This window comes from Montipora foliosa, chromosome 9 (assembly GCF_036669935.1).
Source record: "Montipora foliosa isolate CH-2021 chromosome 9, ASM3666993v2, whole genome shotgun sequence".
Lineage (NCBI taxonomy): Eukaryota > Metazoa > Cnidaria > Anthozoa > Scleractinia > Acroporidae > Montipora > Montipora foliosa.
In genome coordinates this window covers 27,255,054-27,274,275 of record NC_090877.1, presented here as the reverse complement: position 1 = coordinate 27,274,275, position 19,222 = coordinate 27,255,054, and the positions used below count along the sequence as shown (strand labels likewise).

General features: G+C 42.5%; 3 protein-coding genes across 3 annotated transcripts; all 3 read left to right on the top strand.

The window, feature by feature from the left end:
• The first annotated feature begins 1,156 nt into the window (after positions 1-1,156).
• LOC137971643 (uncharacterized) lies at positions 1,157-3,895 on the top strand. The gene has a single exon (XM_068818435.1). The coding sequence runs from the start codon at positions 1,157-1,159 to the stop codon at positions 3,893-3,895; it is 2,739 nt and encodes a 912-aa protein (XP_068674536.1).
• Positions 3,896-4,205: 310 nt separating this feature from the next.
• Positions 4,206-5,210, top strand: LOC137971642 (uncharacterized). The gene has a single exon (XM_068818434.1). It carries the CDS (start codon positions 4,206-4,208, stop codon positions 5,208-5,210), a length of 1,005 nt encoding a protein of 334 aa, XP_068674535.1.
• A 12,641-nt stretch (positions 5,211-17,851) lies between these two features.
• Positions 17,852-18,902, top strand: LOC137971641 (uncharacterized). Its single transcript, XM_068818433.1, has 2 exons — positions 17,852-17,951; positions 18,439-18,902. Exons 1-2 carry the CDS (start codon positions 17,852-17,854, stop codon positions 18,900-18,902), a joined length of 564 nt encoding a protein of 187 aa, XP_068674534.1.
• The last annotated feature ends 320 nt before the right edge of the window (positions 18,903-19,222 follow it).

Sequence of the window (19,222 nt, the reverse complement as noted above, 5' to 3'; positions counted from 1 at the left end):
ATTTCCCATTGGAAGCCATACGAAGTCCCGATTGCAACGATTCCAAGACCACGGGCGCAGAGATCTTAAACAATTCCTCTGGATTTTATTTGTGTGCCTCACGACGACGAAATTGAAAGGTGACGATGGTCTTGCCTTTTTCAAACGCGACCAGACGTCCACTGCTCTCGGCCGAACTAACATTGATCACGTCCGAGTACGGGCGACATAACGGTAACCATTGGATGTGTACAGGTGCGAAATACACGGTGCCCACACTACTTTGCCGGTAATAGACTTCTCGTACTAAAGGGTGCAACGCATCCCCCACGATGTTACTGTTCACCACATCCGAATACAAGAGCAATGTTCTCGACGTCTGGGTGACGGCCTGACTCAGAAGGAGATCGTCACCCGATCCGGTAGGGATGGACCACAGACGATTTGTAGGCCACTCAGTCGAACTCACAAGGGTCATTTTCTGGGATCCTTGTCGTAGAGGGAATATTCGAGATTGGGTACCAAGTCGTAGGATCCATCCTTCTTTTTCGTCAACCATCCTAAGCCTAAACCCACATGTTTCTGAATGATAAATCGGATGTCGGATGAGATAGTATCGCGTAAGATCTTCCGCTCCATCACGGCATCCTCTTCTTCCCAACGAAACGTCACCCGTTGATGGTCGAGCACGTTCCCACCTCTAATGCTTTGGAGCATCGTGTTTCTCTGCCATTCCATCTGATGAAGGAGAGCTTTTTTTTTTAATTTTTTTATTTTCTCACAACAATTACAATTACACAAAACTTACAGGACAGAAACTATCCATTTACATATTGTATCGCCAACAATCCGTGATTAGAATTTGTTAGGTGACGTCATAGACATGATTACGCAACTTAAGTCACTTGCTAGTAAGAGGAATTGAGAGAAACTGTGAGATACCACTGGGTAAATATCTTTGCTTGATTATAAGGGATAACTGTTTTTCATATCACTAACGCGATTTGCTGTAATTTAGATTTTGAACCCTATTCAACCTCCCTTGTGAAAAGTACAGCGACTGACAGAAAGCTGGTGTAATAAATGGAGTTGTTTAGAACCGTGGTTAGTTAATCCTCGCTAGCAATACATTCAAAATCCAGTGTGGTTAGCTACTAAGCGACGACTGGAACAGAAGATGACCGACAAAGCTAAGAATTCACGGCGAATTGCTAAGGGAAACTTCACACGAAAGCGGAATATTTTGATCAAGTCCATAGAGACAAGCCAAGGAATCGAGGTAGTAGAAACCAATTACTCAAAACTTGTTGATGCATGGGAAGAACTGGAAGGGAAGCACTTAGAGTATGTTAACTTCCTGACTGACGAGCATTTAGTGGACGAAGAAGAAATCTGGATGACGGAAGTCGAGGAAAAATATTCCAATGCATTTAATCGTAAAGTGAAATATGTCGAAAATGTCACTACAAGCGAAAAGGCAACGCGCGAGCACGCGGCTCGTCAAGAGGCCATTGACAACGCAAAAGTTAAAAGGAACACTGCGCGCGCTGTTTTCGAAGCTTCTTACGAAAGTATTTCGCACGCGTTGCAGTCAAAAGAAATGCCCAATTTTGCGTTAAAAGACTTACAGAAACAAATAGAAGATCAATTTCAAGATTGCAAAACCTTTAACGCTGAACTGTTAGAATTATTGCCCTTTGAATCAGCCGAATCTGAGATGCAATGGATAGCTAAAATCCAAACCTATTATTACGAAATTGTTGAACAAATTGTAGTTAGATATACTAACGTAAAAGAACAAGAGCAGATAAAACAGGAATCTGACGCGACTTCTTCCTTTCTACACCTGGAAAAGGTAAAAATGCCGCACTTTGATGGAGAACTACGTCATTACCCTCAGTTTAAAAGAGATTTCAACAAACAAGTCATGCCACAAATTCGTGGAAGAGATGCCGCATATGTGCTACGCTCTTGTCTTGGAAAAGAACCCGAAGGCCTGGTAAAGAGCATAGACGACGATGTGCAAGAAATGTGGCGAAGACTGGACGAAAAGTATGGAGATCCAGCCAAAATTGCAGACGTTATCATTGACGGCATACGTAGATTCAGAACACTTAAGGAAGGAGAAGATAAACGTTTCATCGAATTCGTGACTCTTGTAGAAGACGGATACAGAGACCTCACAAGACTCGGTCTAGAAGCGGAAATTACAACAACGAGTTCGGTCAGTATTATAGAGAAAGCTTTATCAACAGACATCAGAAGAAAATGGGCGGAAATGGTTAGTTGTCACGGAAGTCACATCGACAAATCAAAAAAGTTCCCTAGTCTTCTTGAATTTCTGCAAAATCAAAGGAGTGCTATTGAATACGACAGTGCTTCTCTTCGGACGACGACCAACAATCAACATTACAGAGGCACATCGCACTATACAGAAGGCGTCGAGGAAGTAAGCAAAGAACCCAAACCAAAATGTCTGATTCATGAACACGGAAGACATTGGACAGCAGACTGCAGAATTTATTTAGCCAAGCCAATAGAAGAGAAAAAGACGATCATCAAAGATAAACGAGCCTGTTGGTCGTGCCTAAAGATCGGTCATCGACAACGTACATGCAAATCAAGGAAAGACTGTGGTGTAGGCGGCTGCACAAGAAAGCACCATCCATCTATACACGAGACGGAAGAAACACCTCAGCAAGTCTCAGCCTCAGCAAACGTATGCCACAATACAAAAATTGACACCTGCCTGTTACAAGTACAAAGAGTTAAAACCAAAAGAGGAGAAGCTAATATAATGTGGGATAACGCCGCATCACTTTGTTTTATCACAAACACTAAAGCAAAGCAAGAGAAACTTAAAGGATCCAAAGTCGAACTTTCAGTCATCAAAGTTGGAGCACAGAGCGAGAAGATTAAGACCAACAAATACAAGGTACCTCTTATAGATAAGCAAGGTCACGTCATCGAATTCGAAGCTTACGGCATCGAAAGGATCACCTCAGACATTGAAAGTGTTAACATAGACGACATAGTACATCTTTTCAAGAACGTCACAAAGGAAGAAATCGAGCGACCCTCAGGACCTGTGGACATTTTAATCGGTTACGAATATGCAGCCTATCACCCGGAAAGAGAACAAAACATCGGTCATCTTGTGCTCTTAAGGAATCGTTTCGGGCGATGTATTGGAGGAACGCACCCGTTACTTAAAGAATCACATCTGTATCACGATTTCATCAATGCCAGAGTCAACACAGTTGTAGGCAAAATCAATATAGAAGACTTTTACAAAATTGAGAACCTTGGCGTAGAATGCAAACCGAAATGTGGAGGATGTAGATGTGGAAAATGTTCCTTAGGCGCGAAAGACTGCACTATTCAAGAAGAGCGAGAGCTGGAACTAATCGAACGAAATCTAAACTTTAACAAAGAGGAAAATCGCTGGGTCGCTGAGTATCCCTGGATCAAGGATCCTCAGAATCTTCCTGACAACCGGAAGGTCGCTTTCGCGAAACTGATAACGACCGAGAAACGTCTAAGAAGGAACACCGAACACGCAAAAGTGTATGACAACCAGATAAAAGACATGGTAACTAGAGGAGTTGCAAGGAAACTCTCCAAAAAGGAACTAACACTCTACAAAGGACCGGTGCATTATATCGGACATCATGAAGTTCTCAAGCCTGATTCCAAATCTACCCCAGTGCGCATAGTGTTCAATAGCAGCGCCAATTACATGGGTCATATCTTGAATGAGTATTGGGCTAAAGGTCCTGACCTACTCAATAACTTATTGGGAGTCCTTATACGTTTCCGAGAGAATAAAGTAGCCTTCATTGGTGATATTAAAAAGATGTACCACACTGTGAAGAATTTTCTGGATCAAAGAGATTCAGCAGAACATGAGAAATGATATTGAAAATGGCAAGTACAACCGTTTGTGTCCTATCACACGCAAAGACGGCATCTATGTAGTAAGCAGTCGTACTGCAAAGTTACAAACAAATTACGGTGACAACGAAGTTATATTACTACCATATGATCATCCGTTCTCACATCTCTATGTAGCACAAACTCATGCAAGAGGACATCATGGCATTCTAACTACTGCCAGCAAAGTGCGCACCAAATATTGGATACCCAAACTCCTTAAGTTGGTAAAATCGATTAAGTTCAGATGCGTTATCTGCAAAAAACTTGCTAAGAAAACAAGTCAGCAAGTGATGGGCCAATTACCTGAAGACAGATTGAAGCCAGCACCGCCATGGTACAGTACAGGAATTGATCTTTTTGGTCCCTTTAAAATTCGGGACGAGGTAAAGAAGAGAACGTTCTCTAAAGCTTATGGAGTAATATTTAATTGTCTCGGAACAAGAGCTGTTTATCTGGATCTGGCAGCAGATTATAGTACAGACAAATTTCTGATGGTACTCAGAAGATTTGTGTCCCTAAACGGATATCCATCCAAGCTATTGTCTGACAACGGTACTCAACTAATTGCAGCAAGTAAGGAACTAACCGCTATAACAAAAACATGGGATTGGAAGAAAATTAAGGAATATGGCGTCATGAAAGGATTGCAATGGATCTTCACCCCAGCAGATGCCCCATGGCAAAATGGAGTAACTGAAGCTCTTATAAGATCGGTCAAGCGAGCAATTGAATTCTCGGTTGGTGAAAATGCTTTAACCTTCTCTGAATTGCAAACAGTTTTATTCGAGATTGCCAACTTGCTGAATGAAAGACCAATAGGGCGACACCCAACATCCCCTGAGGACGGAGCATATTTATGCCCAAATGACTTACTGTTAGGCAGAGCCACAAGCAGGATACCAAATGGCCCATTTGATGAAAACGCGAACACCCAAAAACGTTTCACGTTCGTCCAGACAATTGTTCATACATTCTGGAAAAAATGGAACTCGAACTACTTCCCAAGCTTGATATTAAGGCAAAAATGGCACACATCTCACCGAAATTTGAAAATCGGAGACGTAGTTATGATACAAGATTCCAACTTAGTGAGAGGAAACTGGAAGCTTGGAAAAGTGTCAAATGTTTACCCAGGTGCAGATGGGAAAGTGCGAAGAGTAGACGTGCAATACAAGAATCTCACCGTAAACGAACCTATGAAGCAATACCAAGGCAAAGGATATGTCACTGTTCAACGTCCTGTACAGAGACTTGTATTACTTATACCGATTGATGAAAACAAAATTAACTTCTAAGTGAACTCTCAGATACTATTTACTATGATTACTGTAACCTTTTTTTTGGCGGGGGAGTGTATCGCCAACAATCCGTGATTAGAATTTGTTAGGTGACGTCATAGACATGATTACGCAACTTAAGTCACTTGCTAGTAAGAGGAATTGAGAGAAACTGTGAGATACCACTGGGTAAATATCTTTGCTTGATTATAAGGGATAACTGTTTTTCATATCACTAACGCGATTTGCTGTAATTTAGATTTTGAACCCTATTCAACCTCCCTTGTGAAAAGTACAGCGACTGACAGAAAGCTGGTGTAATAAATGGAGTTGTTTAGAACCGTGGTTAGTTAATCCTCGCTAGCAATACACATATCTACACATTGTGAATACAATGTCTACATGCTGTGATACATTCTAAGCATTACATATAACCAATTTACAGTACTCTACGTACAGCCTTAAGTGCGATGTTCATATACGCTTTTTACGTTGATTATAGTTACTATCTATTATTATTAAAAAATGTATTATATTTGATTATTTCATTTACTTATTATGGGCTAACCTTCTTACACATTACGCTACTAGAAGACTTACGATATACTTCATAGGCACGCCTTAACTGGTGAGAAATAATTTCCACTTTTGTTGAAATTCCCTTTCACCATTCAGCATGGCCGCAATGTATTTTCCTGTTTCCATTTTATCTTGCACCAATAAGATAAAGTCGCTGCAAACGAATTTGGTATTATTTAGCGCGTTAATGTATAGAAAATATTTGCCTAGCATTATGAGATACAGGGACGAGTAACTCCAAATAATACCCCTGGTTCGGAGAGAAGTATATGCGTGTTACGTACAGTAGAATACCAAGTCTGGAACTTGTCCCAAAAAGAAGATGCCTGCGGGCAACTAATAAACAAATGATGTATGTTTTGACTATCAGAGGGACAGAAAGGGCAGGACGGGGTGGCAACCTTCTTCATTTTGTATAGAATACTGTTAGTGGCTAAGATATTGTGTATAACTTTGTGCTGGAATATTCTTTTGTGGCTTTGAACGGCAGAAGATAAATTTTATTTAAATTCTCCTTTGCGATACCGTACGATAAGAGTTTTTTTCTGAGGTGGGAGGAAGAAGATTTTCGAGGGATAACAGTTTGTTATACAACATCTTGCATGTTATAGTACAGATTGGCGGCGAGGGTGTAGTAGAGTCGCCTGAGATAGCGTGAAGGAGCTTTTATGAATCCCATCCCATCGACGATGGCGGATTGGTTTCGAATGAGATCATCACGGTGAACCGTATCTGTTTGTATATAGATTCGGTCGGCCTCCACTCGGTGCCAGGTCGATAACAAACTGTCTTGGTCGGGATCCAACAATTTTTTCGAATCCAACCCTTCATCGGGCATGGACACAGAGGTCAGACAGGATGCGGTAAACGGACTTTGAAACTGCTGCTGGTATTATTCGGAAATTCTGGCGAGACATCGCTGAGTAAAACGACACGATCCATGACGTCGACAACGAAAATGCAATCGGATGTGAAGCGCTTTATCTGTAGGAAACGCTACTCGACGTCCATTCATTTCGGTCACACGAACCTGTACGATCTCAACCTTGGAACCTCAGAGACGGTGATGCTCGATATGTCGACGTTCCCACCACATCCCCTCGTTTTCATTGGGGACGGTCCAGAACACTTCATCGTAAGTCTCCTCCATCCATTGACTTTCGATCAAATTGACGTACACGTACAACGGACGTTCGATGACGGGAGGCCGTGTCATCGCATGGAATCACGCATAGGCCTCGTTCATCCGAACGAAACGCCAATGGTACACGTTGGATAGAACCTGACACTGTCATCTAGAGTTTTCCATCCATGTGATTCCACAACCCACATCACAGGTCGTTTCTGAAATCCTTTCGGATACTCTTTGAAGACGGATCCGTCCTAAAACTGCTCCTCCATAAAATCGGCTTGGGGTCCCCGCACCACATGTCTCACAATAAAGACTTACTTCTTCAGTCCAGCCTGGGAGATAGCCTTTCTTGAACGGACGATGTTTCTTACTCAAAGGCACACGATCGCCCACCTTGAGTTTACGTCGAGGGCGTCTTTTCAAACTTTTTCCATACAGTTTGGTCCATCCAACTCGTTTGTTGTCATCGGTGACGTCTCGTGGGGCCATGCCAATACTTCGATGACGGGTCTGACTGTACCCGTTTAACAATTGGGCTAACACGTTCAGGTACGCTCTGCGTTCTTTCAACGTACGATTGAAGCGTTCCACTACGGATGCTTTGGCATCCCCATGCGTCGAAAAGTGTTGGATCCCTTCTCGTTTCAACATCCCACGAAACAGGGCATTGTTAAACTCTTTGCCCAGATCCGTCTGTAAACGTTGAAGTTTTCGTCCTTGTCGTAATACTGCGGGTGATGCTTTTTTAAGGGTTTGCCACGTATGATAAGCACGTTTGGGTACGAGTGCCGTCATCAACCAGTCCATATAGACGACAAAATGACTCCACTTATAGTCGATCCCTTCTTTCATAACTTCAAACACCGCTAGGGTATCGATGGGTTCGTCGGCAGGAAATCCATCCCATTCATGTGTGCCTCCGAGCACCTTCATCCATTCCCGACAGAGCCAAGTCAACAAACCCATTGTTCGAATTCCCCATAAGAGAGTTAGGTCACATGAGCGACAACCGCTCTCAACAGACATCGTCCGAACTCGACACATGACATAATGACACACAGATTTGAGGGTTCAAGCTTTTATTTATACCTTATCGATTTCGATCTCATGCATTTTCAATTGTTCAAAACAAGCATGCAAGAGTCTGGGAGTAATGGGGCGGGTGCGTTCTAATCGCCGGCACCACCTCTGCTGCAACTCTTCGTGTTCCATCCACTTCTTCTGCTGAGCCATCCATCGGCGCTCTCTCACGTAGTTCTCTAGTCCCTCCTGCAATTCTTCGTCAGGCAGGCTGGGCACCTGGATGACCACCGTTTCGTTCTCTGCTTCCTCCAACTCTCGCTTTTTTCTGGCTGGATGAGGGTCCAGTGGAGCGTTCATTTCGACGAACCCACTGTTTTTTTCCTCCAGTTCTCCTTTCCAGCCATTCTTTCTGGCCTCTTGCAATCGCTGCTAAAAGATCTGGTCCAACCACTCACGTTCCAACCATTGGAAGAACCGGCAGGGTATGTTCTGGCGACACGTCAAGAAAATGCGACTCACATTGGGGGAAATCAGGGTTCGTAGTTCGTACGACTTTACTTTTCTTCTCATAAAAACAGTACCATGGTCCTTTCTTGATATCATGATGGAGTTGTTGTGGTACTTCAGCCTGCCATTCGTAGGCTCGATACACACCCACCACCCAAAACGGACACATCTCATCGTACTCTTTACAAAAGATGTATCCCAAGGACGGATCACCTGGGGTCTGGTTTTCCCCTAAAGATGGCTGGTGGAACGAACAAAAAGGTACCTTGGGCTCTGGGGATAGTTCCGGTAGGGGCACGACCAAGGGTTCCAAGACTGAGCCAGGTTCTAAGTGAGGTGCTGGCTCAATAGGAGTCATGACAGCCTGGTACTTGAGGCTCTGGTTTCACCTCCATAGGGGTCACTACCACAGATCCTTGTCTAGGAAGTAAGGGTTCCATCATCTCTTCATAGCTGGGCAAGTCATCTAAATCAGGGACTGACTCTAACAGTTCTTTCAATTCCGCACTGAGAGGCGTCCACACCACCGTCTCTGTTGGTGGGTCTGACGTGACGAGAGCATCCAAGGTTTCAGCGGGCTTTGTTCAACTCTGCTTCGTCTCGTTTCTTTTTCTCTTCCCGCTTTTTCTTATGCCACTCCGCATCTTTTTGACGCTGGATTTCCTTGGCAGACGCCATCTTGCTTCTTGCAAGCATGAGAACGTTTAGCTGGTTTCTCCTTCTCCTCCTCCTCCTTCTTTTCTCGAAATGGATAGCGAGCAGGCGACAACTCTTCGTACTGCCAAGAGATATTCAACTTCTTCTCAAGACAACTGACAACGAATGAAGTTCGTTTCGCGTATTTATGGTTTGGCAGCAGCACGTAATGTCAAATTCCAGGGTCTGTTATTAGTTCTTGAGAATGGTGCCACATCTCGACCGCTCTGTCATTGGCTCCTCAGGGTGGCATCAAGGAAATTCAAGGTCAGTCAAATTCCAACCGCTCTGTCATTGGTCTTTAGAAAGAGTCGTACCAGCCAGAACAGTCAGTTTCTCATGAGCTTGGAGAGGTGCTGTAGACGTATAGACTTGCTGCTGGACGCTCTCTTTTGTGAGTGCAGCTAAATTGTCGTCCGTGGGTAGCATCGAGGGAACCTTGGTTGACGACCTGAAAGATCCCTAATCTCGGTCTAAAGACTCTGGGATGTCCCAAGTTCAATGACCTACAGCGTCTGAGTTCTGTGGATTCTTGCGGACAACGCAAGCACCCTCTACAGCTCCACTGCCCTCAAGTGGAGTGCTACCACTTTGTACAATGAATACGCAGTCAAAGACGATTGGATCACGATGCCCGCTACATCAATCACGAACGTTCCCAACGATTTCTAGCAGCTCAAAAGCCCAGGACCTGTCTACGAGTTCCGATGAAAAACCTCCTTTCTTATGCCAAGACAAATATGGAGCTGGCGGACTATCTGGAACGGAAGACTACTGATGTTGAGGTTCACAACGGAAGTGCAAGGGGACAAGAGAAGACTTTTCATAATCTGCAAAGCAACCATGAAGAGGCTGACACGAACATAATTATACATTCTGTTGACACCACATCCAGGGGTGCGACTGATCTTCGGATAAATTCCCGCGACAGGGATGTCCTCGTCCTGGCTCTCAGACCTTATTCAAGCCTAGGCAAGGACACCTTGTTCATCACAGGCACATGGAGTTACCATCGAGAAATCCAGCTTCATCCAATCTATCCAGCTTTAGGCCCAGAGAGGGCGCCTGCTCAACCAGCCTTTCACACGTTAAGTGGACGAACAGAAAACACTAGCTGTTTTTCCGCAAAAGGGAAAACAACATGCTGTACATCTTTCACGGAAGCTGATGATGAAATCACCAATGGTCTTTCCCTGCTAGAGGAAAAAGTAACGATTCCTACTGACGACACAATGGCTCTAATCAAGAAGTTGGTTTGCCAGCTCTACCTACCCAAAACAGAGATGTCTTCAGTGAGTGACGTGAGATGGTGGCAATTTCGAAAGAAATAAGCTCAATCAGAAAGACTTCCCCCAGCCCAAGCAACTCTGCGACAAGTTATCTTAAGAGTATTCTTCATGTCCATTTAGTTATGGAGCGGTAACAGTATTTTTAAAAGGTCAAAAGCTATTTTTGTAAACTAACCTTACTTCCATGCTCATTCAGTCACGTGACCAATCATGTGACAAGCAGCTGTTAGGTATGTGTTCATAATATCCAGGGTAACATCGATTTACGTCTCTCCTGCTATTTGTCCATAATAAACAAAGTTAGAATGCGTTTTATTCCGTAGCCTCGTTTTCATGCGTGGTCTACAGGGGGGTTTCTAAAACATCCCTTGAAAAGCCCCAGAGCAGGTTGCAAAACTGGCAACATGTATTTTCCTTTTCCTTAAGGTTCGCTCAACATACCCCAACTCGTTTCCTGAGGGTCCGCAGAGAGGGAGGTGTCACGTGTCTGTAGCGACATTGTTTAAATTTGGATTTCCTGAACGTTCCTGTTTTGGTTGGATTTTCTTGTGTGTTTTGCGCTAGGTCTCTGTAATACCCCCCAACTTTGACTTTCCAACACGATTAAACAAAACACCCCAACCTGCTTCCTGAGGGTCTGCAGAGAGGGAGGTGTCCCGTGTCTGTGACGTCATTGTTTGAATTTTGAATTTCCTGACCGTTATCTTTTTATCCAGCATGTTTTACGCAAAATATCCAAACCTGTTTCCTGAGGGTCGGCAGACAGAAAGGTGTCACGTGTCTTTGACGTCATTGTTTGAATGTTGAGGTTCCCGCGTAATGCACATTTGAATTTCCCGCGCAAATTTTTAATTTCCGGCAAGAATTGGAATCCACCAATCAGAATGCTCCAATTCCAATCGTCAAAAGTGCACTGAAGGCCCACAACCACTACTATTGTACAAATTTCCCATACGCCAACGGAGTGATTTTTTAAAATGAAATCTATTAAAACTAATTAGATTGCCCGCATAATTATAAGTTAATAAGCATTTACGGGTAATTTAAAAAATAAGGTAGAATGGACTGCAGAGCTTGTTGGGTTTATTCCCCGAAGCCTCATACCGATGTCTATTACTTTAATTTAGGCTAAATTGTAAAATATGGAAATTGAGCTATTCCATCGTACATCAATTAAAAGCCCAATTTGCAGGTTGTTATGAACTTGTTGTCGGCTAAAAATGACCCATCAGGTTTGATGATGGGGACTCCTAGAGGTAATCCTGTTTATAACCGTCCTGCCGTCTTGCAAGAGTTGAAAACATACGTCGATGCAGAAACACAGACAGAATCTTTTGTGTGTTTGCCTGTTGTTCAGGTTTTGACTCCACGTAGAAAGCGTAAGCTTGTTGAAAAAGACCACGTCTATTGCAAGAAAAAATAGAATTGCAACCTATGCAGCCTGAACCCAGCTTCATGCCAAAAACAAACTCTAAGGATGACGCTATTCGAGAATCCGACAGCTCTGATGATGAATCGGATGCTGATTTAGACACTTCCGATGAGGACTGGGTACCTGACGAAGATGAAGCAGAATCAGATGACGAAAATCCTGTTAACTACCCGAAGTCTGAGATAAACTGGCTCAAGCAGACCGAGGAACTGTATAAAGAGAGCAAGTCCATTGTGTTTGATAGTCAGCTAAAAAAATTGTTTCAAGGGTGCCAAAGCTGGGGTTCTCATGTCAAATTTGCGTCCCTGAAGCAAAGAGAAAGTCTTATCTGCGTCACGACCTCGTGTGAAGGGGGTCACACAAAGAATTGGTTTTCTCAACCATTTACAAAGGGAACAGCAACGGGAAATCTTGTTTTAAGTGGTGGAATTCGATACACTGGGAATCATTTCGCTTCCACCAGTGCATTCATGACCAGTTGTAATATCCGCTTTTTTTGAAAAAGGGAACTTTAACAGCCTGCAAAGAAAATATATTTGGCCCGTGGTTAACCACAGATATCGTCTCCAACACAGAGATCTGTTGCAGTCATTAAAGGGAGAAGGCTTATTCTTGCTGAGGATGGAAGATGATATAGCCCTGGCCATAACGCCACGTACGGTGCATACAGCATAATGCATGTGGCCACAGAGAAAATCCTGGATTTTTCTCTCGCTCAGGTTTCTGAGGTGAACAATTCTAACTGCATGGAAAAAGAAGGGCTGAAACGTTGTTTGGAAAACTTGGAGTCAGATGGTCAAATTGTAGATATCTTGGCAACCGACAGGTAAAGGTTACCATGTAGTCATATGCATGTGGTCAAAGGGCGCCTCCTTTTTACCATTCCATAACTGTTCCCTTTCGACTCCAATTTAGTCCCTCCCCTTAACTATAGCAATATTCCTAGAGTTTACTTCCCCTTTGATGTAGGAAATACCTCACCTTGCATTATGTGGGGTGGCTTTTGCGCTCACTCGGTAGGTTATTATCTTAAGAATTATTCTTTTTTTAACATAGGCATGTCCAGGTAACAGCGATGATGAAGAAAGATAAACCGCACATAAAACACCGATTTGGTGGCTGCTTCAAGGAAGAAAGAGTATGCAAACCTTGTACCCTGGGTTTCCTCTATCGTAAACCACCTATGGTGGAGTGCAGCAACGTGCAATGTGGACCCTCACCTCTGCCAGGAGAAGTGGAAATCTACAGCGCACCAAGTGGCTGGTATTCACGAGTAGCCTGGGTTTGAATCATTTACTGCTTGTGAGCACGAAGCGTTGACAAGGTGTGGCTTTAAGTTGGGTCACCCGCACACAATGCCCTTAAGGAGGTGACCTGTAAACTAAAGCTCTTGAAGGATATTCTCCTCCTTGCTGATTTTGTCCAAACTGGTGCCCTGAAGGTTTTCCACGGTACCTTGGGCAAGAAGTACCTCCCTAAATCTCAGTACTGTTCTTGAAATGGAATGAAATGCCGTAGCCGCAGCTAGCCATTATCGACAACAACTGGAATGCACGAAGGGAAGTCGCTACTACTGAGGCTGTGGGCTAGGGCGAATTAAATGTGTTTACCCCCAGCTCCAGAAAAAGTGGGTGGGGAAACCCATGTATGAAGAAAAGTCTTACCAGTTTGTTGTTGGCCTCATAAGGGACACAATTCTTCTAAAGCAAGATGCAATTAATGTACCTGCCCTTCAGAGGCTTCTGCCTCCAAACATTGCAGCAACTCCCCATGGGAATAAGAAAGACATTATTGAGCAGCACATGTCTAGATTCCATAAAATCTTTATCCCCTTCATAGAAGTGCTAAGGACAGAATCCAATTCGAAACTCAATATAACACAAGAAATTAAAGTGGTTGCTGGCAATTTGTTTATCCAGACAAAAACAAAAAAAAAGTAAAGAATGATTAGGATAGTCGTGGGTGTAGAAAAACCTTTCTGCCTGCATTTTTTCCCCTGGTTTTCAAATTCTTTTCAGTTAACGTTTCCAGCCATTTGTATGTTAATATATGCCACCGCTTCTTTTCCTTTGCCATCAAATGTTTGAAATAACTAGTAGATACCAGAAAGGTGTAGTGGTAAGTGAAAGGTCCCACAGATAGTAAGGTATTGATTACTTTTTGTTTTAAAAGTGATAAAAGCAATGAAAAGGAAGGCATGCTTATGGGACATTGTTAAAGAAATCTACATTTGCGAGGATTGTGGTAATCCAATAATTATTTTTTTACAAGCAGGCACATGAGATTCCATAATGGATTTTAAAGCCAGACCAAGGCAACTTTCTACTGTTTATAAAAACCATACCACAACTATTAATTATTGGGGTTTAACACATGTACCTTACCATGTGAATACTCCTTTACAAATGGCCTAATATAAACCTTATCCTACTGATTACAAAAGCAGTTAGTGCAGAAATAAATAAGTTCAGCCAGTGAAGTTTGCTTTAGCAGTCTTAAATTAAAATTTCCTGTAATTTCGGGACAAATGAAAAACCAAAGCAAGCACCAAGAACAGTTATTAATAGTAAATACCTAATATGTCTAAAAAAATTGGCAATATGTAATTCTGCCAAATGCTAGCTCAAGCCGAGGTGGACTTCCTCTTGGTGTATACACAAATGTACAAGAGATGAGAAGAATTACAAAAAGTCCTGGAAATGTCACTTAAGGACGTTCGCGCGAAAATTTTTCAACATTGAGTTTTTTCTGAAACTTTTACCACTGTAAGATGATGAGTTAGTTATGTCAGAAATGTAAAAAAAATGGGGGGTCACCGACTTTGTTTTGGAGAGAACATGCCCGGAAAACACCCAAAATGTGACAAAATCGGGCTTCGTTAGCGAATAAGGCCAGTGTCTGTAAACCCAAATATATTGCAATCAAATCTTTGAAGTGAAATCTTCTCTGCCAAATATTATTTAAGTGGACTTATTAAGTGAATTTAGTCAGCTGGTAAGGTTCCTTAAAGATCAAGTTCGCATTTAGCGACCACAGTTTCACGCGCCTTGGAGCCGCAAGATGGCAGGATTTGATGTCCCGTGAGCAGAAATCTTGAAATGTTTTTAACTTCGCACATTGATTTTTTGTTCATTTTTGGACAACGTGGAGAGAAATGTAAATAAAATCCGTTTCTGGAAAGAAAAATAGGGGTCACCGAACGTCCAAGACCGTTAAATCCAGGCAAAGCTATAGCAATGGCCTTTTGCCCTATCATTTCTCATTTTATTACTTAGCGCGCGCTCGTGTATGACGTGGCGTGTGCATTTGCGTGCGCAGTAAGGATGCGCAGAAACAATTGGCACGAACGTCCTTAATGTATAATTTTGGGTAAAGGAATCATGATCATTACTTCTTACATGTACTTTAGATATCAACTGGGAATATATTTTTTCATGTTGCATCAGAACAGTTTGCGACAAAATAATTATATAATCTCCCTTGGGGATAAATAATCATATAATTTTACAACTTCCATTTTAAAGGACAAAAAGTATAATAAAAGCAAGTTCAATGAATAAACTGCTTGATTATAGACGTTGGAAGACACTGTGCTGCAGATCCAAGTTATTTTAACAGCTACTATCTAGCGAATAAATCACCATAAGTGTTAGTTGGTTGAGTCACTTATCTACAGGAAGGTTGAACTCTCACTTGGGCCTGATGGAGAATGATTTATTTGACGATCGGTGGTCTTAACAGATCGCTTAGGTCCCGATATCTTGCTAGTGCTAACAATGAAAAGACAAGTTTTGCATCGTGAGAGCGCGCATTTGAAAGTGCCGGGTTGCTCGTTAGTTTTGAGCGCGCTTCTAACTAAAAAGTTGCCTACGTTTTTGTCGCGTTTGAATGAAATAAATGGAGGTTGCGAAAAGATTCTGCCAGTCTCGGGATCATTTTGGAGTAATTTAAAACTATTAAGAATGATGCTTTTGAATGCGTGATGATGTGGGTGGAAAGTGAGGGTGAATGGAATTCTGTCATTCTTATCTTTTTGTGACGTTTTTAGTGACGACTGTCGATCGAATTGTTGGGCGTGATGATGGCCCGCTTTGACCACAGAGACAGGATAGGCACGTTTTTCGAAAAACTGGCACATCTCCTCTGATTTGCTCAAAAAGTCGGAGACATCACTACATAGACGTCGAAGTGTAAGAAATTGAGAATAAGGAATGGAGTTCTTGACATGTGATGGATATGACGATGAATGCAACAAATAACTGTGAGAATCTGTAGGTTTGGAGTGCACACTGGTACATAGCAAGTTGCCACTAATAGAAACTTTGATAACTAGGAAAGCCATGAATGACGTTTCCGACATTTGCCAGGTATATTTAAGAGGCGAATGAATTGAATTGACGGAGGTTATAAATTGATCGAGTTCTTCTCTACTGGATGAAATAGCGCAGATGCAATCGTCGATGTAGTGGCCGTAGAGTTCAGGTTTGGGGCCGTTGTACTGATTAAACAAAACTTCATTGGCTTTCCCATTAGTGGCAACTTGCTATGTACCAGTGTGCACTACAAACCTACAGATTCTCACAGTTATTTGTTGTATTCATCGTCACATCCATCACATGTCAAGAACTCCATTCCTTATTCTCAATTTCTTACACTTCGACATCTATGTAGTGATGCCTCCGATTTTTTCAGCAAATCAGAGGAGATGTGCCAGTTCTTCAAAAAACGTGGCTATCCTGTCTCTGTGGTCAAAGCGGGCCATCATCGCGCCCAACAATTTGATCGACAGTCATCACTACAAACGTCACAAAAAGATAAGAATGACAGATTCACCCTCACTTTCCATCCTCATCATCACGCAGTCAAAAGTATCAGTCTTAAATTACTCCAAAATGATCACGAGACTCGTAGAATCTTTTCGCAACCTCCATTTATTTCATTCAAACACGACAAAAACGTAGGCAACTTTTTAGTTAGAAGAGCGCTCAAAACTAACGAGCCACCCGGCACTTCAAATGCGCGCTCTCACGATGCAAAACTTGTCTTTTCATTGTTAACACTAGCAAGATATCGGGACCTAAGCGATCTGTTAAGATCACCGATCGTTTCACATGTACCTCCGCAAATGTCATTTATTGTATAACCTGTACGTTATGCAATAAATTATACATTGGCGAGACAGGTAGACGACTAGGTGACTGATTCCGCGAACACCTTCGCGATGTTGAGAAGGATGACAAAGATGCATCTAAGCCAGTCGCTCGTCATTTTAATCTTCCTAACCACTCCAAAAAACACATGGCTATCTGCGGCCTTTCCCTACATCTAGGTACGACGGAAAGCCGCAAGAATCTGGAACAAAAATTCATCTTCCAAATCGGCACCCTTAATCCTTACGGTATTAACGAACGCTTTTCATTTAACTAATATACTCCTATTTTTCACGTTGCCATGGTACCACCAACAGCGTAGCTCCTACTCTACTATAAAAACTACACGTAACCCATAATTCCTCGATTCGCTCTGACGAAGCGCTAACGCTTGAAACGTCAGCTTTTACAATCTCTGTACGGTGGCTAATTTACATTGTCAACTCAGTTGATAAAACCAAATTTTTGTATACGATAAGAATAGCCCCGCATACCTGGTGCACCACCCAGATAATGGTAAGGTCATGAAACACAGACTTATCAGATTTATTAGTAAAGACAGTGTAGAACAGCAAACACAAAATGAAGCTGAAACAGCCAACCCTGACTGCGTGGTTGACACGAACACCCCAACTGGTAAAGACCAAAATGAGAGGGTTGACATCCTAAAAAGTGAAGCCAACACAGATGACTCAGGCGGTAAGGATAAAAACGAGAGTATTGAGTCAACCCACGAAAAGAAGGTACCCTTTAAGGGAAAGGAAGCCTCTAAGTACTTAGCTGAATTTTATACTGACCAAAATGATGGTAACGGTTTGGTCTAGAACAGTACTGATTATTATGCAGAGGCCATGAACTCGCCTCGCGCTACAGAGTGGAGACAAGCAATGGACGAGGAGATGGAATCACTCAAAGAGAATGATACATTTGAGTTAACCACACTGCCTATGGGTAAGAACCCGGTGTGGGGCAAATGGGTCTACACCATCAAAGAAAATGCAAAAGGGTCTGAAACACTTAAAGCCAGATATGTAGCAAAAGGTTATAGCCAAGTAGAAAGGATAGACTACCAAGAAACCTTCGCACCAACGGCTAATATTGCCTCAGTTAGAGTCCTTATGCAACTGGCAGCACAATACAACCTCACGGTCCACCAGATGAACGTTAAGACTGCATATTTACATGCACCTATAGATCAGGAAGTATTCATGGAACGGCCAGAGGGCTTTGCAACGATGTCGGAGGACGGGGAGAGGATAAATTAAGAAAAATCTCTCTATGGCCTCAAACAGTCGGGCAGGAACTGGAATAAGGTATTACATGAGCATCTGGTGGGGGCTGATTTTTGACAGAAACCCAGTAGACCATTGTATTTATAGTAAACAGATAGATAACAACATAATCATTGTTCTTATTTGGGTTGATGTTTTAATTGTAGCATTAGATAACATGGACTTAATGAATCGATTCAAGGAAGGCATGAAACGCCAATTCAAACTGAAGGAATTGGGTAGAATCTCATTGTTCTTAGGTATTGATTTCAATCAGTCTTGTGGGGAGATTAGGATGAAACAAAAGAGATATATTCTTAAGATGCTTGACGGATTCGGAATGAAGGATTGTAAGCCTAGCGCAACTACATGTGGACAGAAATTGGGGGGCAACAATGATTTAATGACTGACCCCAAGAGGTATCGTGAGATTGTAGGGAGTTTAATATATGCGATGACATGCACAAGACCAGATATCAGCTGGAGTGTTAGTAAACTTTCACAGAAATTGTCCTGCCCCAGAGTGGAGGACATGGTAGCTGCTAAACATATCTTAAGATATCTTAGAGTCACAATAGATTATGAGCTGTGCTTTAAGAAATGTGATGGTGATTTGAACCTAGTTGCTTAAAGCGATTCAAATTGGGCATCCTCGTTGGAGGATAAACGAAGTACCACCACTGGGTAACCTTTTAGCTTATCCAACAGTGGCCCCCTTATATCATGGAAATCAAGAAGGCAACCTACCGTTGCTCTTTCCACTTGTGAAGCCAAATATGTAGGTATGGCGGCTGCAGCCCAGGAACGTCTGTACTTAACCCAGTTACTAAATAACACGGGAAGAGCCACCAGGATCTATGGGGATAATCGAGGGGCAATAGAACCCAGTCAGTATACAAAGGTCTAAGCAAATTGACATCAGGCATCAAAATTAGGTGCATGATGGGTAAT